Below are 27896 nucleotides of genomic sequence, written 5' to 3'. Positions count from 1 at the left end.
TCTCCCCCTCCCCCCACCTCTCTCCTACCCCTCACCTCCCTACCTCCTACCTCCCCCCCCTCTCCACCTCTCTCTCCTCTCCCCCCCCTACCCCTCCTCCTCCCCTCTCTCTCCCCTCTCCCTCTACCCTCTCCTCTACCTCTCTCTCTCTCTCTCTCTCTCACACACACACTCTCTCACACACACACACACACACACTCATTAGTATACACACACACTCAATATACAATCTCTTCTCTTTCTCTCTCTCTCTCTCTCTCTCTCTCTCTCTCTCACTCACTCACACACACACACACACACACACACACACACACACACACACACACACACACACACACACACACACACACACACACACACACACACTCATTAGTATGTCTCCGAGAACATAATACAATATCGATGTTGCTGTAATGAATGTGTGAATTAAAGCACTTTAATTACAGCTTATCTTCTAGTCGCTTTGGGGACCGTCAATTAAAAGGAAAATAAAAATTAAGATGTTTAGCGCAAAAATGGTTTCCTGCGCTATCGTCGACCATACATTAGATCAACATGGTGGAGTTCTAGTCATCTATTACAGGGTAGGAGGGACGAACTGAGCCACCCAAACTTGTAGTCTTTAGTTAGGTGTGTGTGTGTCCAAATTGAATTGTACAGTATGTGGGTGTTCTGTCCCCCCTCTCACTTGGTGTGGGTGTGTTTCCACCTACTATCTTTCTTTCATCCTTTGTGTGTACATGTGTGCTTCTATATGTGTGTGTGAGTGAGAATGTGTGTGTGTGTGTGTGTATATATATATATGTGTGTGTGTATATGTGTGTGTATATGTGTGTGTATATGTGTGTGTGTATAAATGTGTGTGTGTGTATATTTGTGTGTATATATGTGTGTGTATATGTGTGTGTGTGGTTGTCAGCATGATTAATAGCTGCTTTTGAACTCTGCCAGACAATGGCGATGTCTGGAGCCAATCTGAAATCGCTCATCTCTCCCTGGTGTGACCGGGGCCATGCTGCAACTGCCTGCCCACCTCCCCCTGCCATGGGGCCTCCAGGGGTCACCATCAGCGAGAGAGAGAGAGAGAGACCAGTACTCCGCTGAGAGCCTGCCAAGACTAGAAGTGAATAGCTTTTAGCATGAGACAGATGTCTTTCTTCTGTTTTATTAGAAGTTTGTCACAAGAAGTTGCCCAATGATGGGGAAACTAAGTTCTGAACAGTGTTTTTCTTCTTCCCCACACGTCATTGAAGTAAGAAACAAACAGATAATGAGAGCATAAGCAGTTAGAATACAACCGAACATGTTTCTGATGTTTTGTAGCCATGTCTCTTGTGAATCAGAAATCACTTATTGCTCACATTCATAATTGAACATGACCAATCTGTTGTGTGTATAGTGGATAGTCACTGAGCTCATAATCATGTGGAAATGTTCCTCCAAACAGAGATGGACACATTATGTCTCCACTGCTAATCCTTTGAGGTTTGTCTCCTTAGGGATTGGAGAGGGTCAGAGACCACAGGAATAGAGATTTGATCTACATAATTGACAGAAGATGACAGGGAAAGAAAAAGACAGATGTCCCTGAAGCCTTTTTCACTGTGCTGGCTGTCACTCCTACACACTCTCTCTCCTTTCTCTCTCTTTAGCACTCACTCACTCACTTTAGCAGCTCCATTAACATGAGTGTGAGCTGCTTCTGTAATCATCCTGTGAGCATTATGCCCGCCAGCGGTGCCGGCGGTAGCTGTAGCTTTGAGGCGGCAAGGGCCTTTCACATCCTGTGATTAAACCCCACCTATATCAACACAATGGTGCCAATTTAAATGCAAATGCTGACATTCCCATCACTCAGCCCGCACCCCGTTTACCAAACCCGGCATCAGGTGTATCTAAATGAGTTCCAGTTCAACCCCAACTGTATACTGATTCTCAGTGTGTGTAAGAGTGTGACGGGTGATGTATGCGCATGTATCTGATAGCAATGAAGACATCATTTGGTAATGCCCTCAATAACTCTCTGTTTCTGAGGTTTATTCACAGCAGTGTTGATTTGGCTCGTCATCTTCTATTTCTGTTAGCATTTGAATCCCCCAACTGTATTTCTGAATGTGTGGTTAGACCAGACAGGATGCTCACAAAGGAATGCTTGGTACTGTATAACCTCTACTCACTCACAGCCTTTTTCCATCTATCATGCAGCTATGGTTAGCCTGGTTCAACTAGACTGAATGCTTCTCTCAATGGTGAGCACAGGGCTCAGACTGGTGTATCCAGGCTAGCTGAGAGGCTCTCCAGACCAAAACCTCAGTGTAGCAGGCAGGCCTGTTCCAGCCTAGCCTTAATGACTGGGGCTTAATCAGAGCAGAGCTCCTAGCTCTGGGGCCTTCCTCATTACCAGGGCTGAAGGCAGAGCTTGAGGTTTGTGGTGCTTCACGTTCCAGTCCACCCTCAACCCTCCTGGTTCCTGGAATGGTTCCACTGTACATTCCTTAGACTGGAAGGAACCATTCTGTGAGAAAAAGGAGGTGGTGAAGGTAGACAGGACTATACCATTCCATTGAGATGTCCTCAACCAACACCCTTCAAGGAAGTAGCAGTAAGGTCATTTTTGAAGCTGAAGAAGGAGACAACTGTTTCAGAAGCTGTCTGATCAAGGCTACCCTTGCAATTAGACAATGATAACTAAACCTAACCTCGTACTACAAGACCAAAACCACACTAATGCCTTAGAAACATAGACTTTTCTTGGCATTTGGTGTCTTTCAGCTTAGTCTCTGCTTGTGGCTCACATTTCAATGCAGCTGCTTGTCTCTCCAGACCCTGGTCTTGTGTTTACCCTGCTTGTCTCTCCAGACCCTGGCCTTGTGTTTAGCTGCTTGTCTCTCCAGACCCTGCCTTGTGTTTAGCTGCTTGTCTCTCCAGACCCTGGCCTTGTGTTTAGCTGCTTGTCTCTCCAGACCCTGGCCTTGTGTTTAGCTGCTTGTCTCTCCAGACCCAGGTCTTGTGTTTAGCTGCTTGTCTCTCCAGACCCTGGCCCTGTGTTTAGCTGCTTGTCTCTCCAGACCCTGGCCTTGTGTTTAGCTGCTTGTCTCTCCAGACCCAGGTCTTGTGTTTAGCTGCTTGTCTCTCCAGACCCAGGTCTTGTGTTTAGCTGCTTGTCTCTCCAGACCCTGGCCTTGTGTTTAGCTGCTTGTCTCTCCAGACCCTGGCCTTGTGTTTAGCTGCTTGTCTCTCCAGACCCTGGCCTTGTGTTTAGCTGCTTGTCTCTCCAGACCCTGGCCTTGTGTTTAGCTGCTTGTCTCTCCAGACCCAGGTCTTGTGTTTAGCTGCTTGTCTCTCCAGACCCTGGCCCTGTGTTTAGCTGCTTGTCTCTCCAGACCCTGGCCTTGTGTTTAGCTGCTTGTCTCTCCAGACCCAGGTCTTGTGTTTAGCTGCTTGTCTCTCCAGACCCAGGTCTTGTGTTTAGCTGCTTGTCTCTCCAGACCCTGGCCTTGTGTTTAGCTGCTTGTCTCTCCAGACCCTGGCCTTGTGTTTAGCTGCTTGTCTCTCCAGACCCTGGCCTTGTGTTTAGCTGCTTGTCTCTCCAGACCCTGGCCTTGTGTTTAGCTGCTTGTCTCTCCAGACCCTGGCCTTGTGTTTAGCTGCTTGTCTCTCCAGACCCTGGCCTTGTGTTTAGCTGTTTGCCTCTCCAGACCCTGGCCTTGTGTTTAGCTGTTTGTCTCTCCAGACCCTGGCCTTGTGTTTAGCTGTTTGCCTCTCCAGACCCTGGCCTTGTGTTTAGCTGCTTGTCTCTCCAGACCCTGGCCTTGTGTTTAGCTGCTTGTCTCTCCAGACCCTGGCCTTGTGTTTAGCTGCTTGTCTCTCCAGACCCTGGCCTTGTGTTTAGCTGTTTGCCTCTCCAGACCCTGGCCTTGTGTTTAGCTGCTTGTCTCTCCAGACCCAGGTCTTGTCTTCCCTGTGGTGTTGGTTTACTTTATCTTTAATATCAGCTCAACCCCGGCCTACTGAATATATAAGGATTTAGTGTCTAGTTACATTGCTGCTTGGGGAGGAGCTTTTTCTCCCAGTTCATCATGTATTGATTTCACTGGCGGTAAAATGTAAAACGCGTTGCCATAAAAGCTGATATGCTACCGAGGGCCTCATTTAAACCCACAAAGTAATGTGCCCCAGACACAGCAATACCATGATGAGATTCTCCCCTCGCAACGTGCACTAGGGCAGCCGGGAGAAATTTAAAGGATATAATTAACATAAAAATCATTAAAATTCAAGTAAATGCTGGAGCTAGCTCCATAACCACCAGCACTCAGTTAAGGCTGTCGCCTCTTTTTGTTGCACCGTACATCATAGATGACTGGCCAGTTATGGAAGTATGATAAACAAGCCTCTCTGGGTGGTGGGGTGGAGGGGAGGCTACAGTGGGTGGCGCATAGTGTGCAACACTAATTAGATTCCCCTGTCTCATTTCCTGTCTCTGGCTCTCCTGTTTTCCTGATGAAAAGACATCAGAGTGGAGAGGAGAGAACAGAGCTAGCGGAATAAAACTTAGTATCATAGTATCGTTCCTACCCCAAACACAGGGAACCCCCTTGGGATAGTTCCATTATGGTGACTTTGTGTGACGATGGTTATTTTCCTCGGTCTGTTACTATCTTACCCTTAAGTGTGTGGAACAAGTAAAATCATTAGGATGTATCTTTTGTTTCTCAAAACACCATGAATAACTATGGATAACAAAGAAAGTCATGTTAGCCCCCTCAGTATCTAGATATACCTGGCTACAGCAGTATTTCCCAGCCCTGGTCCTCCAGTACCCCCAACAGTACACATACTTAAAACATGTGTACTGTTGGTGGTACTGGAGCACCAGGGTTACAATAAACATGTGTACTGTTGGTGGTACTGGAGCACCAGGGTTACAATAAACATGTGTACTGTTGGGGATACTGGAGCACCAGGGTTACAATAAACATGTGTACTGTTGGGGGTACTGGAGCACCAGGGTTACAATAAACATGTGTACTGTTGGGGGTACTGGAGCACCAGGGTTACAATAAACATGTGTACTGTTGGTGGTACTGGAGCACCAGGGTTACAATAAACATGTGTACTGTTGGGGATACTGGAGCACCAGGGTTACAATAAACATGTGTACTGTTGGGGGTACTGGAGCACCAGGGTTACAATAAACATGTGTACTGTTGGTGGTACTGGAGCACCAGGGTTACAATAAAAATGTGTACTGGAGCACCAGGGTTACAATAAACATGTGTACTGGAGCACCATGGTTACAATAAACATGTGTACTGTTGGTGGTACTGGAGCACCAGGGTTACAATAAACATGTGTACTGTTGGTGGTACTGGAGCACCAGGGTTACAATAAACATGTGTACTGTTGGTGGTACTGGAGCACCAGGGTTACAATAAACATGTGTACTGTTGGTGGTACTGGAGCACCAGGGTTACAATAAACATGTGTACTGTTGGTGGTACTGGAGCACCAGGGTTACAATAAACATGTGTACTGTTGGTGGTACTGGAGCACCAGGGTTACAATAAACATGTGTACTGTTGGTGGTACTGGAGCACCAGGGTTACAATAAACATGTGTACTGTTGGTGGTACTGGAGCACCAGGGTTACAATAAACATGTGTACTGTTGGTGGTACTGGAGCACCAGGGTTACAATAAACATGTGTACTGTTGGTGGTACTGGAGCACCAGGGTTACAATAAACATGTGTACTGTTGGTGGTACTGGAGGACCAGGGTTACAATAAACATGTGTACTGTTGGTGGTACTGGAGCACCAGGGTTACAATAAACATGTGTACTGTTGGTGGTACTGGAGCACCAGGGTTACAATAAACATGTGTACTGTTGGTGGTACTGGAGCACCAGGGTTACAATAAACATGTGTACTGTTGGGGGTACTGGAGCACCAGGGTTACAATAAACATGTGTACTGTTGGGGGTACTGGAGCACCAGGGTTACAATAAACATGTGTACTGTTGGGGGTACTGGAGCACCAGGGTTACAATAAACATGTGTACTGTTGGGGGTACTGGAGCACCAGGGTTACAATAAACATGTGTACTGTTGGTGATACTGGAGCACCAGGGTTACAATAAACATGTGTACTGTTGGTGGTACTGGAGCACCAGGGTTACAATAAACATGTGTACTGTTGGTGATACTGGAGCACCAGGGTTACAATAAACATGTGTACTGTTGGTGGTACTGGAGCACCAGGGTTACAATAAACATGTGTACTGTTGGTGGTACTGGAGCACCAGGGTTACAATAAACATGTGTACTGTTGGTGATACTGGAGCACCAGGGTTACAATAAACATGTGTACTGTTGGGGCTACTGGAGCACCAGGGTTACAATAAACATGTGTACTGTTGGGGGTACTGGAGCACCAGGGTTACAATAAACATGTGTACTGTTGGGCCTACTGGAGCACCAGGGTTACAATAAACATGTGTACTGTTGGGGATACTGGAGCACCAGGGTTACAATAAACATGTGTACTGTTGGGGCTACTGGAGCACCAGGGTTACAATAAACATGTGTACTGTTGGGGGTACTGGAGCACCAGGGTTACAATAAACATGTGTACTGTTGGGGGTACTGGAGCACCAGGGTTACAATAAACATGTGTACTGTTGGTGATACTGGAGCACCAGGGTTACAATAAACATGTGTACTGTTGGTGGTACTGGAGCACCAGGGTTACAATAAACATGTGTACTGTTGGTGATACTGGAGCACCAGGGTTACAATAAACATGTGTACTGTTGGTGGTACTGGAGCACCAGGGTTACAATAAACATGTGTACTGTTGGTGGTACTGGAGCACCAGGGTTACAATAAACATGTGTACTGTTGGGGATACTGGAGCACCAGGGTTACAATAAACATGTGTACTGTTGGGGCTACTGGAGCACCAGGGTTGGGAAACATGTGTACTGTTGGGGCTACTGGAGCACCAGGGTTGGGAAACATGGCTGCAGTATTCTTCAGAACCCTAATGATCTGTCAGTCGTGAGATCGCCTCCTCCTCCACCACTCTGAGATGGAAATGAAGAGTTCCACTTTTTTCCCCCTTCAATTGAGAATTGATGAGCAGAGAGCCTTGTGTTGATCACAGACCAACGAGGGCTAGGGAGGAAGGTTACTGGAGGGGCCTGGAGACAGGGGAGAGACTGGAGGGGATCGTGTGGAATAGAGGGGCTCTCATCTGGGACGTGTAGGCCTACCTCGGGACCCACTTCACCACAGGAGAGCTAACTGCTTAGCACCGTCATACTGTATATATAAATGGAATACATCTCCCTTAATGGCTCTGGCACTAAGCTAACCTGGGCCCAGTCCCAGGGAGGCAGCCAGGACAGGCAGGGCATTAGCATAGTCTTTGGTGAGGCAGTGTTGGGTCAGAAACCTCCCTGTGGGCATGGTTGGGTTCTCTCTCTACTGCTGCCTCTCTTCTCCTGGCCACAGGGAGTGTGCAGCTGAACACTGTATGCTGGAAACGCTCGGTTTGTTGTTTTTGACAAAAAAAAGAGAAATAAATACTGAACTTGTTTTTACATGGATTCCGTGACACGGTTAGCTTCTAACAGCTAGGAGTGTTATTTCTTGTCTCGGAATCCCGCTTAACAGACAGGTTGAAGCCTGCTTGACAGAGCCGCTAACCAGCTGCTAGCTAAGCTGCTAGAAATCAAGCTAATGAATTTAGTCCCAGATGAGTTTTGCAATAGAGCCCTTTTTGTCTGGAGAAGTAAATGAATGGTTCCAGCTCTGTAGGAGCTGTATCTACTACTCTTTGTTTAGGGACAAACTGGATCACTCTGAGTTCCAATACACTCTAATGATGATTTGAAAAAAGTTGCATTAAAGGCATGAGCTCTGCTTTGTTTTTTTTGCGCAGGCTGTACACACTTCATCAGTCCCTCATTCACAATTTGACAAGCACTTCATAATGCTGTGAATTTCCTGACGGCATCACCATTCTGGGGCCGTAATTCCCCCTAAAAAAATCCATGCCTTTTGCGGCCAGTGGCCATTGTGCCCATAGGCTGAAAATAATCATTATAGTTCCCTTCGCCTGGCTGCGTGCTCCAAAGCGCCTCTAACTCACATGGCTCTCCGTCACGCGGGTCTTTCTCACAGGCTAGAAGTGAAGACAGACACATCGGGGATGCAACTGTGCGTGTCCTTATCCAATTCCAAGCTGCATATTGTAGATATTGGAAAAACGTTCCATATTTACTTTTCGTCAGCCAACAAGATGATTAAGCCAAACGAACAACTAAAGAACTAGCCTATGTCAATCTACCATCCCCGATAGTACAAAAGTTGACCTATTCTGTGTGAGAAATAAATGTTCCAAAAATAGTCTGGGACAGTTGTGGGATGCGATAGATCCCAAATTTATACAACCATTAAGCATAAAAAAAATGTTTTTAAGCAATGAGGCTGACAGATCAGAACATTTAGCTTAAATTGTTGATAAACTATTAGGCTATTTCTTCACATTATAAGCACAGCAATACGCACACGGGCAGTAAGCTATTAGCGCAAATGTTCCATTAGCGGGAAAACACCATTCTCAAAGTGCATTTCTATGGTGAAACTTATCTTCTCCAAACTTGAAACGTGCTGCGTATGCCAGTTAGACTCTACACCCCTTGTAAAGCAGATTAATGTGCTTCATTTTAAGAAGTTATTTGGCCACTTTAGTTGTGATACAAACTTTAAGACTGGGCCTAGCAAGTAGCGCAGCGGCAGAGGCGTCACAACTGACCTGGGTTCATTCCTGGGCTGTGTCACAACAGGTCGTGACTGGTAGTACCATAGGGAGGCGCACAATTGTCCCAGTGTCATCCAGGTTAGGGGAGGGTTTGGCCGGGGGGGGCTTTACTTGGCTCATCGTGCTCTAGCAACTCCTTGTGGCGGACCGGGCGCCTGCATGCTGACTTCGGTCATCAGTTGAACAGTGTTTCCTCCGACACATTGGTTCGGCTGGCTTCTGGGTTAAACGGGCGGATGTTAAGAAGCTCTGTTTGGCGGGTCATGTTTCAGTCCAGGGAAAAAAAATACATGTCATCTATGTACATCTATGTAAAAATACATGTCATCATGTCAGTCAGGTAAGCTATACTCCTGTTGTAAAGAGAAGCAATGTGCTTAATATTAGGAAAGTTGATAAATAAATATAGTAGGCCTAGCCTATAGGAAGCTGATGGGATCCTCCTCTTTTTAATAGAGGCCTCAATTGCATAGCATAAAGAAATGTTGCGCTACTTGAGCTCATGGGCTCTCATTAAGAGATTGATTAGATTTTCGATTACATTCGCATTGATGTCAGAGTGATGAGAGGGACAATCGAGTGCTGAGTACCAGATAGTTAGCAAGTTTGGTATGCTACTAATGACCATCAGCAGCATCAGAGCTTAGAGAAGCCTAATTAATGTGACTAAACGGTCACATGGAATTTGACTGCCATCATGACTCGTGACCGCCGGTGTAGCGGTAATGTGATCATCGTAACAACTCTAGCTGAGACATTCTTACTAATCTGCTAGAGAACCAGTTCAGATTCAAGTGTAACTTTTGTGTGACTGAAGCCTTTAGTGAGTGGTCTAATGCTTTAATATTTAATAATTCTGCTCTCCAAATTCATATTTATTATATAAATAGCCCCATTTAATTTTGTCTGGCTTGCTGTTTCAAATTCAATTCTTTATTTCTGAATGTCTGTTTTTCTTTCACTCGCTCCCTCTTTCTTTTTCTCTCTCCCTCTTTCAATCGCCTTTCCTCTTCTCCCTGGCTCTTTCTGTCTCTACTATTACTCTTTTTCTCTCTCCCTCTTTCAATCGCCTTTCCTCTTCTCCCTGGCTCTTTCTGTCTCTACTATCACTCTTTTTCTCTCTCCCTCTTTCAATCGCCTTTCCTCTTCTCCCTGGCTCTTTCTGTCTCTACTATCACTCTTTTTCTCTCTCCCTTTTTCAATCGCCTTTCCTCTTCTCCCTGGCTCTTTCTGTCTCTACTATTACTCTTTTTCTCTCTCCCTCTTTCAATCGCCTTTCCTCTTCTCCCTGGCTCTTTCTGTCTCTACTATCACTCTATTTCTCTCTCCCTTTTTCAATCGCCTTTCCTCTTCTCCCTGGCTCTTTCTGTCTCTACTATTACTCTTTTTCTCTCTCCCTCTTTCAATCGCCTTTCCTCTTCTCCCTGGCTCTTTCTGTCTCTACTATCACTCTTTTTCTCTCTCTCCCTCTTTCAATCGCCTTTCCTCTTCTCCCTGGCTCTTTCTGTCTCTACTATCACTCTTTTTCTCTCTCTCCCTCTTTCAATCGCCTTTCCTCTTCTCCCTGGCTCTTTCTGTCTCTACTATCACTCTTTTTCTCTCCCTCTTTTCAATCGCCTTTCCTCTTCTCCCTGGCTCTTTCTGTCTCTACTATTACTCTTTTTCTCTCTCCCTCTTTCAATCGCCTTTCCTCTTCTCCCTGGCTCTTTCTGTCTCTACTATCACTCTTTTTCTCTCTCTCCCTCTTTCAATCGCCTTTCCTCTTCTCCCTGGCTCTTTCTGTCTCTACTATATCACTCTTTTTCTCTCTCCCTCTTTCAATCGCCTTTCCTCTTCTCCCTGGCTCTTTCTGTCTCTACTATCACTCTTTTTCTCTCTCTCCCTCTTTCAATCGCCTTTCCTCTTCTCCCTGGCTCTTTCTGTCTCTACTATCACTCTTTTTCTCTCTCCCTCTTTCAATCGCCTTTCCTCTTCTCCCTGGCTCTTTCTGTCTCTCTTTTTCTCTCTCTCCCCTCTTTCACGATTACTCTTTTTCTCTCTCTCCCTCTTTCAATCGCCTTTCCTCTTCTCCCTGGCTCTTTCTGTCTCTACGATTACTCTTTTTCTCTCTCTCCCTCTCCTCCTCCTCGCCCAACACTAACACCAGCTCCCCCATCATTATTAAAAAAGGTAAAAGAGAACATCGCTCTGAGCCGACAGAGACGGTTAATATGGAAGTGGCCCCTGTTTCGCTTATCGATGGGAGCGGCCCTCTGACAGAGCTGTTAATAACAGACCAGCCTTGTTTGTCCCCCATCTCCGTCTTTGTCCTCTTTTCTCCTCTCTCGCTCCTGTCTTTTCCCCTCTCCTTCACCCCTATCTCATTTTTCCCTCCATCAGTCAATCACTCTCACCTCACTTTGCCTTTCTCAACTCTTATCCGCCCCTTCTCGTTCTCCTGAAATCCCTCTATTATACAAATCCCAATAAATGCTCTCTCTATCTGTTTTAGTAGTAGTAGAAGTCCCAATGTCCTGAAAAGGTACAGAAAACATACAATTACAACTCCTCACTGAGAGATATGAAATGCTCTGAACTATGTTACATGATCTTTCCTCAAACGTACCCCCTCCCTTTTCCCTCTCTCCATTATAGGGGTTACGAGGATCCCATCGAGGCGGAGATGATTGACGAGCGACACCCCTACATCCATGGCATGTACCCGGCCCCCCTGGCCCAGCCCGAGAGGGGGAGCATGGCCAGCCTGGACCGCCTGGCTGGCCGCCGCTCGCCCTCCATCGACAGCATCCGCAAGGACCCGCGTTGGCGTGACCCCGATCTGCAAGAGGTCATAGCCATGCTGGGCCACCCCATCGACCCGGTCAAGTCTAACGCCGCCGCGTATCTGCAGCACCTGTGCTACGAAAACGACAAGATCAAGAAAGATGTGCGCCAGCTGAAGGGGATCCCGGTGCTGGCAAGCCTGCTGGACCATCCCAAGGCTGAGGTCCACCGCAAGGCCTGCGGAGCCCTGAGAAACATCTCCTACGGCAAGGACCACGACAACAAGGTGGCCATCAAGAACTGTGACGGTATCCCCGCCCTTGTCCGCCTACTGAGGAAGACCAACGACATGGAGGTCCGCGAGCTCATCACAGGTGAGTTACAGAGACCATAGTGCCTACTGTACATCAAGAATCAACAGAGGTAAGTTACTGTAGACCGATACTATGTACCTACTACAGTATTATACAGTAGGGATGTGACAAGTGGAAAAATGTTTTTAACGTATACACTGCCATTTTTTTATTGTTTAAACATTAGTATTTTTAATGATTTCACAATTGAAACCTAACCTTAACCACACTGCCAACCTTATGCCTAAAATTAAGACCAAAAAGATGAAACAAATTTGAGTTTGTGGCTGTGGTAACTAGTGGAAACCCTACCAGACGGCGCTCACCTTACTGCTGTCCTCCAACCACTCAGCAACGATGGTATTAATGCCGTTTTAGGTTCTCTGTTGTGTGCCTCTCTTCCGTGTTCTCAGTTGTCAGTACGTCCTTAATGCCCCACTTCTCATCAATGTGATGGCTCGTTGCAGTGATGCATGACAGCGTGTTCATAGTCGTCCATAGTCATCCTGTTGTTAAAGAGCCACTGAACAGGCTGTTTGGCACATTTGTTTTGCTGTTGCTCATTAGAAGAAACTAAAATTCAGTCTTGGAGTTGTGTTTCCTAACCGATTCCGCGTTTGGTTAATGATGTTTGTCCCCCATGAGACACTATAGACGCAGAAGCCTATTTAATTTTCTCAAAAACCCCAGAATGAATCTGAGATAGTTAAATCATTTTGATGTTTTTGCTTTGGATGTTTTAGTTGTGCAATTTTACATCTAACTAAGGTGTTTGGTGCAGTATTTCTCAAGTTCAAAAATGCTTGACATATTGTCTTATGTAAACAAAGTCAGAGCTGATTGGCAGGTCTGTCTAATTGTCAATGCTATTGGATAGAGAGCAATCACAGCAGCTGTTCACCCCATGTTAGAGGGCAAATGGACATCTTCAAATCAAAACCCAACCTTCATTTACCTGTTGTGATGCGCGGAGGTTCTAAATTCTGTTTTAAGACCAGACTGACTTTATGACAAATTTTCCTATTTATTTACACTTTGTAGTTTCTGACTCCTATTGATGCCACAAAGGCCATTTTCAGAGTTTGAACTTTGTCTTTACAGAGCAATCATTGTACAATTTCTCCATCAGGGCCTTCACGGTTTTTCGACATGGCATCTTGTATTCTGGTTCTAGATATACCATTAGGGTATTGAAGCCGACATCCTCTTCCATTGACAATGGCTGCATTTCAACTGCAATCATTTCTGCAATCAGCGCTGTGATTTCCTCACTCCAACCCTTATCGCGCTGCTGCCAACAACGGGGTGTGTGTCACAGTGCGTCTTTCAGCATTGCACCTGTACTGCCACTGTAGCTCAATTCAACCTCACAAGTTTGTATTTGATTACCTTTTCATTTAACTTCTCAAAGTAATGCCATGCAGGACTTCCCTGTCTCACTCTGCCATTTTACCAACTTTTAACGATGATGACAGGCAGAGCGCTTTACATTCGTGGCAAATAATTTGAAAGCTGCATATCTCCTCCTACTTACAGCATTGTAGCGTTAGGTATTTGTTTAATTTAAATGTTTCCTTTATGATGATGATCGGAACCTGTTAATGGTAGTTTTGTAATAACTGCACTGTGATGTACATTTTTTAATGGTTTTAACGATCCCAATTCTGTTTAAACGTCACACCCGTATTATACAAAACTGGTGAGTTCTACAGACCAACACTAGCTACAGCTCCGCAGCTGTAAATAGGTCAACACTAGCTACAGCTCCGCAGCTGTAAATAGGTCAACACTAGCTACAGCTCCGCAGCTGTAAATAGGTCAACACTAGCTACAGCTCCGCAGCTGTAAATAGGTCAACACTAGCTACAGCTCCGCAGCTGTAAATAGGTCAACACTAGCTACAGCTCCGCAGCTGTAAATAGGTCAACACTAGCTACAGCTCCGCAGCTGTAAATAGGTCAACACTAGCTACAGCTCCGCAGCTGTAAATAGGTCAACACTAGCTACAGCTCCGCAGCTGTAAATAGGTCAACACTAGCTACAGCTCCGCAGCTGTAAATAGGTCAACACTAGCTACAGCTCTGCAGCTGTAAATAGGTCAAAACTAGCTACAGCTCTGCAGCTGTAAATAGGTCAACACTAGCTACAGCTCCGCAGCTGTAAATAGGTCAACACTAGCTACAGCTCCGCAGCTGTAAATAGGTCAGATAGGCTCAAGCTGTAGATAGGTCAACACTAGCTACAGCTCCGCAGCTGTAAATAGGTCAACACTAGCTACAGCTCCGTAGCTGTAAATAGGTCAACACTAGCTACAGCTCCGTAGCTGTAAATAGGTCAACACTAGCTACAGCTCCTCGGCTGTAAATAGGCCAACACTAGCTACAGCTCCGCAGCTGTAAATAGGTCAAAACTAGCTACAGCTCCGCAGCTGTAAATAGGTCAACACTAGCTACAGCTCCGCAGATGTAAATAGGTCAACACTAGCTACAGCTCCTCGGCTGTAAATAGGTCAACACTAGCTACAGCTCCGTAGCTGTAAATAGGTCAACACTAGCTACAGCTCCGCAGCTGTAAATAGGTCAACACTAGCTACAGCTCCGCAGCTGTAAATAGGTCAACACTAGCTACAGCTCCGCAGCTGTAGATAGGTCAACACTAGCTGCAGCTCCGCAGCTGTAAATAGGCCAACACTAGCTACAGCTCCTCGGCTGTAAATAGGCCAACACTAGCTACAGCTCCTCGGCTGTAAATAGGCCAACACTAGCTACAGCTCCTCGGCTGTAAATAGGCCAACACTAGCTACAGCTCCTCGGCAGTAAATAGGCCAACACTAGCTACAGCTCCTCGGCTGTAAATAGGCCAACACTAGCTACAGCTCCTCGGCTGTAAATAGGCCAACACTAGCTATAGCTCCTCGGCTGTAAATAGGCCAACACTAGCTACAGCTCCGCAGCTGTAAATAGGTCAACACTAGCTACAGCTCTGCAGCTGTAGATAGGTCAACACTAGCTACAGCTCTGCAGCTGTAAATAGGTCAACACTAGCTACAGCTCCTCGGCTGTAAATAGGCCAACACTAGCTACAGCTTTTCAGCTGTAAATAGGCCAACACTAGCTACAGCTCCTCGGCTGTAAATAGGCCAACACAGGCTACAGCTCCTCGGCTGTAAATAAGTAAACACTAGCTACATCTCCTCGGCTGTAAATAAGTCAACACTAGCTACAGCTCCTCGGCTGTAAATAGGCCAACACTAGCTACAGCTCCTCGGCTGTAAATAAGTCAACACTAGCTATAGCTCATCGGCTGTAAATAGGCCAACACTAGCTATAGCTCCTCAGCTGTAAATAAGTCAATACTAGCTACAGCTCCTCAGCTGTAAATAGGCCAACACTAGCTACAGCTTTTCAGCTGTAAATAGGCCAACACTAGCTACAGCTCCTCGGCTGTAAATAGGCCAACACAGGCTACAGCTCCTCGGCTGTAAATAAGTAAACACTAGCTACATCTCCTCGGCTGTAAATAAGTCAACACTAGCTACAGCTCCTCGGCTGTAAATAAGTCAACACTAGCTATAGCTCCTCAGCTGTAAATAAGTCAACACTAGCTACAGCTCCTCAGCTGTAAATAAGTCAACACTAGCAATAGCTCCTCAGCTGTAAATAAGTCAACACTAGCTACAGCTCCTCAGCTGTAAATAAGTCAACAATAGCTTCAGCTCCTCGGCTATAAATAAGTCAACACTAGCTACATTTCCTCGGCTGTAAATAAGACAGTAAATACTAGGCATAGTAGCCTTTTGTTTGTAATGTACAAAGCTTATTGGCTTCTTTGAATGACAAATTAATTGCTCGGGTGTGCATGGCCACCATTATTATTTAAAGTACCGGCATATTCTCTGTTAGGGCATTGTGATGTTGTGGGCTGAGGCATTATTGAAGCATGTCCTGCATTCTCTATCTAAGAGACAGAGAGAGAGAGAACTAAGAGAGTGTTGTTGGTAACATGGACTAAACCAGGCAAGTGTTATAGAAATTACGGTTGGGTGGTATCCAGATTTCCATACCGTCATACTGTTTCGGTACCATACCGGGGTATATGGTAAAACCGAATGTGCACACAAGGTGCGCTATTGCGAAAATGGAAAAAAGGCAACAGGGATCTTGATCCAGAAGGGGATTCAATGTCTCTGCTGTAACCAAGAAGCTTGATCTTGACATCTAACCACTTAGCTAGCAAGTTAGCAAACCAAATGCATAGCTGGAGCTCTGAGCTGGATATAACTTATTTTTCTCATCTTAAATTTCTTATATTTAGCACCCTCGTAGCAAGCACCCTCGCAGCTCCACTATATTGAAAATCATACCGTCGGTATTTTGAAAAACACTTCTGTACATGGTTTAAACAGTATATGGCACAAGCTCAATAGGAATATGCTGTGTTAAACATTCGCCATGACTTGTTAAATGTCACTGAATGACGTGTGTCTCTCTCCGGCCACATCACACCACTAATCTCAACAGGATTGGTTTGACCTGACACGCATTCAGCAGGAATGTGGGGAATGGGATCTGAGAGAGGCTTTTTTTGCTTTGGACATGTGAAACTGAGAGGGAAAATAGCAGTTTCCACATCAGGAGGCAACCTTTAGGAGTGGACGATTTGAACAACACATAGTTTTCCCATGGGACTAGCTCAAGAATGCTTTGGTAACATTTTGTATGAAGTATATAGGGTGCCTTCAGAAAGTTTTCATACCCCTTGACTTTTTCCACATTTTGTTGTGTTAGAGCCTGAATTTAAAATGGATTCCATTGCGATTTTTGGTCACTGGAATACACACAATACCGCATCATGTCAAAGTGGAATTATGTTTTTGAAATGATTACAAATTAATAAAAAATGAAAAGCTGAAATGTCTTGAGTCAATAAGTATTCAACCCCTTTGTTATGGCAAACCTAAATAAGTCCATGAGTAAAAATCTGCTTAACAAGTCACATAATAAGTTGCATGGACTGTGCAATAATAATGTTTAACATGATTTTTGAATGACTACCTCTGTTCCCCCACACATACAATTATGTGTTAGGCCCTCAGTCGAACTGTCACGCCCTGACCTTAGATACCTCTGTTTTTCTATATATTTTGGTTAGGTCAGGGTGTGACTAGGGTGGGTACTCTAGTTTTTGTATGTCTAGGGTTTTTGTATGTCTTTGTTGGCCCGATAAACAGAGACAGCTGTTTATCGTTGTCTTTGATTGGGGATCATATTTAGGTAGCCATTTTCTTCATTTGTGTTGTGGGATCTTGTCTACATTTAGTTGCCTGAGTGCACAACAGTAGCTTCACGTTTCGTTTGGTTGTTTGTTGTTTTTGTTCAGTGAGTTTTGGTTTATTAAAATTATGTGGAACTCTACTCACACTGCGCCTTGGTCTCATCATTACGACGGTTTCCATCCCACGAGCAGTGAATTTCAAACACAGATTCAACCACAAAGACCAGGAAGGTTTTCCAATGCCTCACAAAGAAGGGCACCTATTGGTAGATGGGTAAAAAAAGCAGACATTGAATATTCCTTTGAGCATGGTGAAGTTATTCATTACACTTTGGATGGTGTATCAATACACCCAGTCACTACATAGATACAGGCGTCCTTTCTAACTCAGTTGCCGGAGAGGAAGGAAACCGCTCAGGGATTTCACCATGAGGCCAATGGTGACTTTAAAACAGTTACAGAGTTTAATGGCTGTGATAGGAGAAAACTTAGGATGGATCAACAACATTGTAGTTACTCCACAATACTAACCTAATTGACAGAGTGAAAAGAAGGAAGCTAGTACAGAATAAAAAATATTCCAGAATCCTAGAGGACAACCTGGTTCAGTCTGCTTTCCACCAGACACTGGGAGATGAATTCACCTTTCATCTGGACAATAACCTAAAACACAAATCTATGCTGGAGTTGCTTACCAAGAGAGTGAATGTTCATGAGTGGTCTAGTTACAGTTTTGATTTAAAATGACTTGAAAATCTATGGCAAAAGGGTTGTCAAGCAATGATCAACAACCAATTTAACAGCGCTTGAATCATTTTTTAAATAATAATTGACAAAACAGGTATGGAAATCTCTTAAACTTACCCAGAAATACTCCCTGCCAAAGGTGCTTCTACAAAGTATTGACTCGGTGGTGAACATTTATGTAAATTAGATATGTCTGTGTATCATTTTCAATTCATTTGCAAACATTTCTAAAAACATGTTTGCACTTTGTCATTATGGTATTGTGTGTAGATGGGTGAGAGGAAAAAAAAGATTTAATCCATTTTGAATTCAGGCTGTAACACAACAAAATGTAGTATAAGTCAGGGGTATGAATACTTTCTGAAGGCACTGCACATATGTGTATCATGTACCATGTGCTCTGTAATGCATTATAAAACGCTTATAATGAATTATGTGTTGTGACTAACTATAAGTGGTAATAACATCTTATGGTGCTTTCACAGAAAATGGCAGGATGGAAGGACTGTCTGTGAAGAACAGATGTTGTTTCACTTGTTTTTTCTTGTTGAATATAGAGGAGAAGATGTGTACAGCACATGAAGGTGTAGTGGAATATCTCTATGTAGTCTACTGTATGTATGGTCACTCTGACTGAGAAGTCTGTGTGGGAGGAGGGATGGCTGTGCCCAGATAAAAATAACCTCCCACCGCAAGACAGGGGAACAGAGGAAAACCCCTCCCCTAGATCTCCCTGTCTTTCTCTTTATCTCTCCACCTCTCTCTCTCTATTGGTCTATTCTCTTCTCTCTCTTTCTCCCCTGCTCTCTCCTTCTCTTTCCCCTCTCATTCCCTCTTTCCTTCCTTCTCTGTCTCTCTCTCTCTCGCTTGCTCTTTCTTTCTTGTTTTCTTTCTCTCGCTCTTTCACTCTCTCTCTCCTCCCTCTTTCTTTCCATCCCAGGCCTGACCATATGTTTTAGTTGCTAGAGCGAGGCCTCTATGAAAACAGCACCGTCACAATGTGTGATCAGTTTACAGCGTGCCCCACACTGGGCATGTTTTTCTACAATGAAATATAATTGGAGCTTTAAAAATAGACAATTTTTTATGGACATCCACATGCTTTTTTTAACGGATTCGTGCTGTCCCCAAAACCAAGGCCAGTTCTGTTCAGGCAGGGAAGGGTTGACGTGGAACTAACCAAACGGTTTCATATCTTTTATTTGTAGTGCTTCCCTTTTCTCTATTTCCTCCTGAATATAGGCCTGCGCCCTCTAGCAAACACAACTGAAAAGGTAGATGATCGTGGAGTGCATTTGTCTCATATATTTTCCATTCATAGACAGTAGTGAACAGAGATTTGTGGGCAAAAAACTACTAAACAGGTGTTCATTCCTTGTTCTCTACTGTAATCCAACATTCACAGAGCTGCTGAGCACCCTGCCTCTCTCCCAGAAGCTGAGTAGTGGATGTGCTGTGTGTGCGTGTGTGTGAGTGCGTGTGCATACCTGCGTGCGAGCTCATGCATGCATGCATGTTTGTGTGCATGTATATTTGTATGTGTGTGTGTTTACGTGGCCTGACTCACAGGCTGCTGGCCTGCTGTTGGTGCATCAGTAGTACCTCTCCAGAATGCAGAGAAAGGGGTGTTGTGTTGTAATGTGATCCAGACAGGCCAACTGTAGTGTATATGGACTAGGTTGCAGGGCAGTGTTTAGGGAATAGGTAGCAGGGGAGTGTATAGGGACTAGGTAGCAGGGGAGTGTATAGGGAATAAGCAGCAGGGGAGTGTATAGGGAATAAGCAGCAGGGGAGTATATAGGGAATAGGTAGCAGGGGAGTGTATAGGGAATAGGTAGCAGGGGAGTGTATAAGGAATAGGGAGCAGGGGAGTGTATAGGGAATAGGTAGCAGGGGAGTGTATAGGGAATAAACAGCAGGGGAGTGTATAGGAAATAGGTAGCAGGGGAGTGTATAGGGAATAGGTAGCAGGGGAGTGTAAAGGGAATAGGTAGCAGGGGTGTGTATAGGGAATAGGTAGCAGGGGAGTGTATAGGGAATAGGTAGCAGGGGAGTGTATAGGGACTAGGTAGCAGGGGAGTGTATAGGGACTAGGTAGCAGGGGAGTGTATAGGGACTAGGTAGCAGGGGAGTGTATAGGGAATAAGCAGCAGGGGAGTGTATAGGGAATAGGTAGCAGGGGCGTGTATAGGGAATAGGTAGCAGGGGAGTGTATAGGGACTAGGTAGCAGGGGAGTGTATAGGGAATAGGTAGCAGGGGGTGTATAGGGAATAGGTAGCAGGGGAGTGTATAGGGAATAGGTAGCAGGGGCGTGTATAGGGAATAGGTAGCAGGGGAGTATATAGGGAATAGGTAGCAGGGGAGTGTATAGGGACTAGGTAGCAGGGGAGTGTATAGGGAATAGGTAGCAGGGGAGTGTATAGGGACTAGGTAGCAGGGGAGTGTATAGGGACTAGGTAGCAGGGGAGTGTATAGGGACTAGGTAGCAGGGGAGTATATAGGGAATAGGTAGCAGGGGAGTGTATAGGGACTAGGTAGCAGGGGAGTGTATAGGGAATAGGTAGCAGGGGAGTGTATAGGGAATAGGTAGCAGGGGTGTGTATAGGGAATAGGTAGCAGGGGAGTGTATAGGGACTAGGTAGCAGGGGAGTATATAGGGAATAGGTAGCAGGGGAGTGTATAGGGAATAGGTAGCAGGGGAGTATATAGGGAATAGGTAGCAGTGGCGTGTATAGGGAATAGGTAGCAGGGGAGTGTATAGGGAATAGGTAGCAGGGGAGTGTATAGGGACTAGGTAGCAGGGGAGTGTATAGGGACTAGGTAGCAGGGGAGTGTATAGGGACTAGGTAGCAGGGGCGTGAGGGCCAGCATTCAGAATGCCACATGAAAGGATCAACGACTGAACCGCTGCAGTTCTCCTGCACCCCAATACAGCACTTAATGGAAACACAGAACCCCCCACCCCCCACTCCCCACACACACACCACCACCCATTCCAGACAGGATTTATCTTATACGAGCCCCCAGTGTGGTAGGATGGGGAGAGGAGAGAGTGAGGGCACAGGCAGAGACTTGGAGTGGCACTTGAGTTGATTCGTGGCCCAGGAAAGGGTTCAGCTCTTTTTAAAATTGGTGAGGAAAGAGTGGTGTGTGTGTGTGTGTGCGTCCCTGCAGGATGGCCCTGGGCTGCTTACACAGTGTGTAGTCTGGCGCGGATACACAAACACACACACTGCTGTGGATTGGTGCTGCTTGTGGGCTGGCCACCCTGCTGAGATCTAGGTAGGGGCCAGCTGTTCCATATGGGTCTGTTCCTACTAAACTCTCTAGACACTCATTCACACATTCTCTCTGGACACATCCACGCTCATACACACATTCTTTCTGGGCACATCCACACTCATACACACATTCTCTCTGGACTCAGCCACAGACACATTCATACACACATTCTTTCTGGACACATCCACGCTCATACACACATTCTCTCTGGACACATCCACGCTCATACACACATTCTCTCTGGACACATCCACACTCATACACACATTCTCTCTGGACACATCCACACTCACACACACATTCTCTCTGGACACATCCACACTCATACACACATTCTCTCTGGACACATCCACACTCACACACACATTCTCTCTGGACACATCCACACTTATACACACATTCTCTCTGGACACAGCCACAGACACACTCATACACACATTCTCTCTGGACACATCCACACTCATACACACATTCTCTCTAGACACATCCACACTCATACACACATTCTCTCTGGACACATCCACACTCATACACACATTCTCTCTGGACACATCCACACTCATACACACATTCTCTCTAGACACATCCACACTCATACACACATTCTCTCTGGACACATCCACACTCATACACACATTCTCTCTGGACACATCCACACTCACACACACATTCTCTCTGGACACATCCACACTCATACACACATTCTCTCTGGACTCAGCCACAGACACACTCATACACACATTCTCTCTGGACACAGCCACAGACACACTCATACACACATTCTCTCTGGACACATCCACACTCATACACACATTCTCTCTGGACACATCCACACTCATACACACATTCTCTCTAGACACATCCACACTCATACACACATTCTCTCTGGACACAGCCACAGACACACTCATACACACATTCTCTCTGGACACATCCACAGACACACTCATACACACATTCTCTCTGGACACAGCCACAGACACACTCATACACACATTCTCTCTGGACACAGCCACAGACACACTCATACACACATTCTCTCTGGACACAGCCACAGACACACTCATACACACATTCTCTCTGGACACAGCCACAGACACACTCATACACTAGAGTTTCCGTTTAGAAAATGTGGCACTTTTAGAAATGTAGCAGATCCATTTGCATTGGGTGTGTACACCACTAGGGCATAGGTGTCAAACTCATTCCAGGAAGGTCTGAGTGTCTGTGGGTTTTTGTTCCACCCTTGTACTTGATTGATGAATTAAGGTCACTGATTAGTAAGGAACTCCCCTCACCTGGTTGTCTAGGTCTTAATTGAAAGGAAAAAACAAAAACCCGCAGACACATGGTGTAACGATCGTCTTCGGGAGAAAGAGAAGAGGACCAAAGCGCAGCGTGGTAAGTGTTCATAATTTTAATTAAAGAAAGCACTGAACACTGAATCAATACAAAAATAACGAAAAGAACGAACGAAACGAAACAGTCCTGTCTGGTGACATACACACGCAACACAAAGACAGAAAATAAACACCCACAAAACCCAGGTGGAAAAAAGCTACCTAAGTATGATTCTCAATCAGAGACAACTAACAACACCTGCCTCTGATTGAGAACCATACTAGGCCGAACACAAAAACCAACATAGAAAAACAGACTGCCCACCCCAACTCACACCCTGACCATACTAAAACAAAGACAAAACAAAGGAACTAAGGTCAGAACATGACACATGGCCCTCCGTGGAATGAGTTTGACACCCCTGCATTAGGGTGTCCACCCACGGTGCTCATAATGATAGCTCTGTTGCGAGGCACAATTGGCCTAGCGTCGCCCGGGTTAGGGAGGGTTTGGCCGGTAAGGGATATCCTTGTCTCATTGCGCACCAGCGACTCCTGTGGCGGGCCGGGCGCAGTGCACGCTAACCAAGGTTGCCAGGTGTTTCCTCCGACACATTGCTGCGGCTGCCTTCCGGGTTGGAAGCGCGCTGTGTTATGAAGCAGTGTGGCTTGGTTGGGTTGTGTTTCGGAGGACACATGGCTTTCGAACTTCGTCTCTCCCGAGCCCGTACGGGAGTTGTAGCGATGAGACAAGATAGTAGCTACTAAAACAATTGGATACCATGAAATTGGGGAGAAAAAGGGGTAAAAAAAATATATACAAAAATAAATAAAAATAGATTATGGTAATTCATCTTAACATACCATGCAACTCCTGTAATGAAGCAGCCAATGAAATGTGATTTTCATAGATTTGCCAAAATGCAGTTTGCGGGAAAAAAACACACCTGATGTGAGTGGTATATGACAGAAAATAAAATCTCTGTTAGAAACTCAGAAAGAGGGTGAATCTAAAGATGCAAAAACTAGGATGGGTTGCTGATATTACTAGGATTGTGCTTTTGACTTCTGGACAACAAAAGAAAGTTGATATGAAAACCAACAGAACGGGAGAGAAATGGCATGGAAGTCTTTCATAGGCGGTGTGCATGCCAAAAGGCCGAGCTGATTATTGAGTTGGGCTGTCAGTGAAAAGCATGTAAAATATGTATACAAATAAGGTGTCTTGAGTAAAATTAAAAATGTTGAGACAAGATAAAGGGGAGGGTTGCGTGGCCACGATTTGTTTCATTGTGTGAATTGTTTGCCCTTTGGTTGTTTATATCAATTCCCCATTACATATGTCTCCAGTAGTAAATGTACCGTTAATCCCCATAATTTGGTTACATTCATTTATGTTAATGCATTGTATTACTAATTAGGCCTACAGTCAGTTACCGTTCTCATTCTCTGAGTGGAAACTTGTTTGCAGAGTCACAACCTGCTACACTTGTGAGAAATACGTTTTGGTGCTCCATGTGAGCAATGAGCATGTGTCTGGTTTCTCTGCCTTGTTAATGTTGAGGGAGCGTGTGCACCTGAGCATAGAAATAGTCTAACTGGCCTGCAGCGCACATTTAGGAGAGTGCCCATTTGGGAATGTCTGATTTCTGATTGACTTAACTCACCACGTCCACCACTAATAAGCTGAGCTTCTCATTCATTTTTTCTTCACCTCACATAGTAAGTCAACAAAGTATTATTTTTGAACATCCATTGTGAATTATGGCCTAGTAGTTTCTCACAGCAGGCCTATTTTAAAAATCTTTCCAACAATCTCCCCTTCAATAATCACCAAGCATCGGTGTGAAAGATCAAAATATCATCATCTGATAATCCCACCTATCCAGTGGAAACATAATAAAATACCTGAACACTTTTCCCTTGTGTAAAAACAGCTGTCAGTGGAAACTCTGAGGGCCCAGAATAGGCTAGTTGATACAATATTGCAAGTTCGCTAGAGAGAGCTTCAGACCAGATCCAGTTGATTGATTTGATACAATATTGCACTAGCATAGCTCAAATCAAGACAGGCAGGCAGACAGGCTGAGTAGAGAGATTAATGTGATTGAAAGAACTAGCATTTTCATCAATAGATTTTCTACTGTTTTTATTTTGTCGGCTTTATGTATTTTTACTTAGTTTACAATGGAAGGTCAAGGCCAATGGCTGCATTGGCCATCTCGCTGTATCTCTCATTTAGCCTATGTAGCCACCAATGATCACAGTGTATCAACGTGTCTATATGGCAGAGGCTGGTGATCTTGCATTAGATGCATTTTAAATTTTATATTTTATCATTTTAATTAACCACGTGACAATGATTTTGAGAAATGAAAACGTTATTATTGAAATTAAACTGTTCCACGAAAATGTGCATATGAAAATCATAACTGGTAGAATAAATTGTTTGCTCCCCCAAACTTGAAACTCACGCACCTCCTATGAAGTCTTTATAAAATAATTGCCTCCATGTTTCCATGGTAGGATTTTCAAGCAAGGTAAGACATGCCTCATACTATGAAGTAAAACATTCAGGTTTTAAACAATTAAGTATGTTTTCGAAATGCATACTGCCTCCAGCTCACATTGTAAAGTGGTGGTGACGTGCTGATAGCCTGCCTACCGTTGTTTTTTCTGCTGACCCAGTCAATTTGGCCAGAAACAATTGTATTTATCGGCTTTTCATGTATTTTTATTGGACAAAAGCCGGCAATTACTGGCTAACAGAAACCCTGTCATACACACATTCTCTCTAGACACACCCACAGACACACTCATACACACAGCCCAATCAACATGTTTTGGCCTCTGCCTGTCGTACCTTAACTCTCCTGCCACCTGCCGTGGCCACCTCCTCTGCTATCTCATGGACTGTCCGTCATCTCTGCTGAGCAATTAGGCTGTGATGCTTTATTTGATTTTATTAGGATCCCCATTAGTCGAAGCCAATGGTGACAGATAGTCTTACTGGGGTCTGACACAAAGAAAAATACTAAATACTTTACAATTGACATGAATTTAAAAACATTAACATGTAGTGTGTGTGCATCTATCAGTTACACACCAAGTAGGTCACATGTCAGTACATACACACAAAAAGTAGGTCACATGTCAGTACATACACACAACAAGTAGGTCACTTGGGGGAGAGGTGTTGTGCCGTGAGGTGTTGCTTTATTTATGTGACAGCAGTAGGAGAGTTACAGCCTAGCCCACAGAATGGCAAATATGTATGTGCCTTCCTTCTCCCTCTCTTTCCCTCTCCCTTTCTTTCTCCCTCTTTCCCTACTCTGTCTCCCTCCCTCCCTCTCCCAGGCTATAATCTGTGATTAATGGCAGGGGGGAGGATGGGGTGTAATGGGCAGCTCTAAGTGAATGGGCCTGTTAGAGCAGCATGGCTGCAGCAGCCAGCGCCCAAGAAATGGGATTAGCCGCCCAGGGTCCTGGGATGGAGGCTGGGAGGGAAGCAAACTTAATAAAGGGGGTCCAGCCCTGGTCCACCTCACATCTCCCAGCTCCCCCTGGCCCTCTCCCTGGCCTGGCCTGCCTCTGATTGGCTTTCAGTCCCATCCCTTACCTTGGGATTTGATTAGTGAGAGGGAGGAAGGAGTGTCCATCCACGAGGCAGCAGGTTCTTGGGGACTGGGGAGATGTGGAAAGAAAGTATGATGTGAAAGAACCGGCAGACTTTAGAAATGGCACTGTGTTGGAGGTAATCTGGCCCAGATGAAGTGAGAGGTAGTGAGAGAGAGATCCCTACAAACCCTGCTCACTGCATGACCACTGTCTGTGAAGCATGGAGACTGTCTGTCACTCCCCCAGTCAGCGTTCAGTCATGTAACTAACTGTACTGTGACTGTGAGCTATGGCCACTATTTGTGATTTATTAAAGCTACGCCACAAAGAAATGCATTCTCCTCTGCTCACTGTAGGAAGTGAAGGATGTCACTGTCACAAACAGTATTTTATCCTTTAATGGTTGGTTCTGAAGGGCTTGGAATGACAGCCATATCAGCAGGCTGGTCAATGTAATATACAGTAATAATGGGCTGTCATTGGACTGTGGACCCAGGCGGTGTCACAAATATCACCCTATTCCCTATATAGTGCAGTACTTTTGCACAATATAGAGAAGAGGGTAGTGCACCTAATGGGGAATAGGGTTCCATTTGGGACGCTGCCTCACTCCAAATTTATTTTGTCAGTGGATGGTTCCGGAAATTAAAGGAGAAAGAAAACCCTGTACCACAGCAGATTATAGGTCCCAGTCTTCATGGTAAATCTCATATTTCTCAAGACACAGGTTTAATTTGTTTTCCCATTTTTCTGGGATTTGTAAATGTTTACTTCACTTAAGCTTCTCCTAGCATAACTGCAAAACAAATGCCAAAGTGCATAAAATATACTGAACGGAAATATAAACGCAACATTTAAAGTGTTGGTCCCATGTTTCATGAGCTGAAATAAAAGATCCCAGAAATGTTCCATATGCACAAAAAGCTTATTTCACTCAAATTACACCAGAGATGTTTTACTCCAGAGCTGTTGCCAGAGAATTTAATATTCATTTCTCTACCTTAAGCCGCCTCCAATGTCATTTTAGAGAATTTGGCAGTACGTCCAAATGGCCTCACAGCCGCAGACCACTTGTAACCAAGCCCAGGACCTCCACATCCAACCTCCACATCCGGGGGGTGAGGTGGGGGGGTTGGGGGGACTCATTCTGATTGGCTGGGCCTGGCTCCCCAGTGGGTGGACCTATGCCCTCCCAGGTCCACCCATGGCTGTGCCCCTGCCCAGATGTGAAATAGATTAGGGCCTAATGAAAGTATTTCAACTGATTAATTTCCTTTACATGAACTGTAACTGAGTAAAATCTTTGAAATTGTTGCATGTTACGTTTATATTTTTGTTCAGTATATATTGCCCACAGTATGTCTCTCTCTCTATCTCTCTCTTTTAATTTCATTTAAATAAATGTACAGTAGCAGTTGATTGCATTGTGCCTAATGTTGATGAATGTACTTCCAAAGATTGTGGATTGTTCCAGTAAGGGCTGTAGACTATCGTTGGCTGCTGTTGGCTGCTGTAGACTATCGTTGGCTGCTGTTGGCTGCTGTAGACTATCGTTGGCTGCTGTTGGCTGCTGTAGACTATCGTTGGCTGCTGTTGGCTGCTGTAGACTATCGTTGGCTGCTGTTGGCTGCTGTAGACTATCGTTGGCTGCTGTTGGCTGCTGTTGGCTATCGTTGGCTGCTGTTGGCT

The 27896-nt window shown here is 45.0% G+C and overlaps 1 protein-coding gene across 17 annotated transcripts in view; it reads left to right on the top strand.

The window, feature by feature from the left end:
* Positions 1 to 27896, top strand: part of LOC112262704 (armadillo repeat protein deleted in velo-cardio-facial syndrome) — a 223640-nt gene that overhangs the window by 132928 nt on the left and 62816 nt on the right. For all 17 annotated transcript variants that reach the window (XM_024438417.2, XM_024438412.2, XM_024438410.2 and 14 more), the window contains one exon: positions 11464 to 11966. In XM_024438417.2, coding sequence (XP_024294185.1) covers positions 11464 to 11966 — 503 coding nt within the window. The remainder of the gene's footprint in view (positions 1 to 11463; positions 11967 to 27896) is intronic.

The sequence above is a fragment of the Oncorhynchus tshawytscha genome, linkage group LG12 (genome assembly GCF_018296145.1).
Source record: "Oncorhynchus tshawytscha isolate Ot180627B linkage group LG12, Otsh_v2.0, whole genome shotgun sequence".
Taxonomy (NCBI): Eukaryota; Metazoa; Chordata; class Actinopteri; order Salmoniformes; family Salmonidae; genus Oncorhynchus; species Oncorhynchus tshawytscha.
Note: the sequence above shows the minus strand (reverse complement) of the source record. Positions and strands in the feature narration are given on the sequence as shown.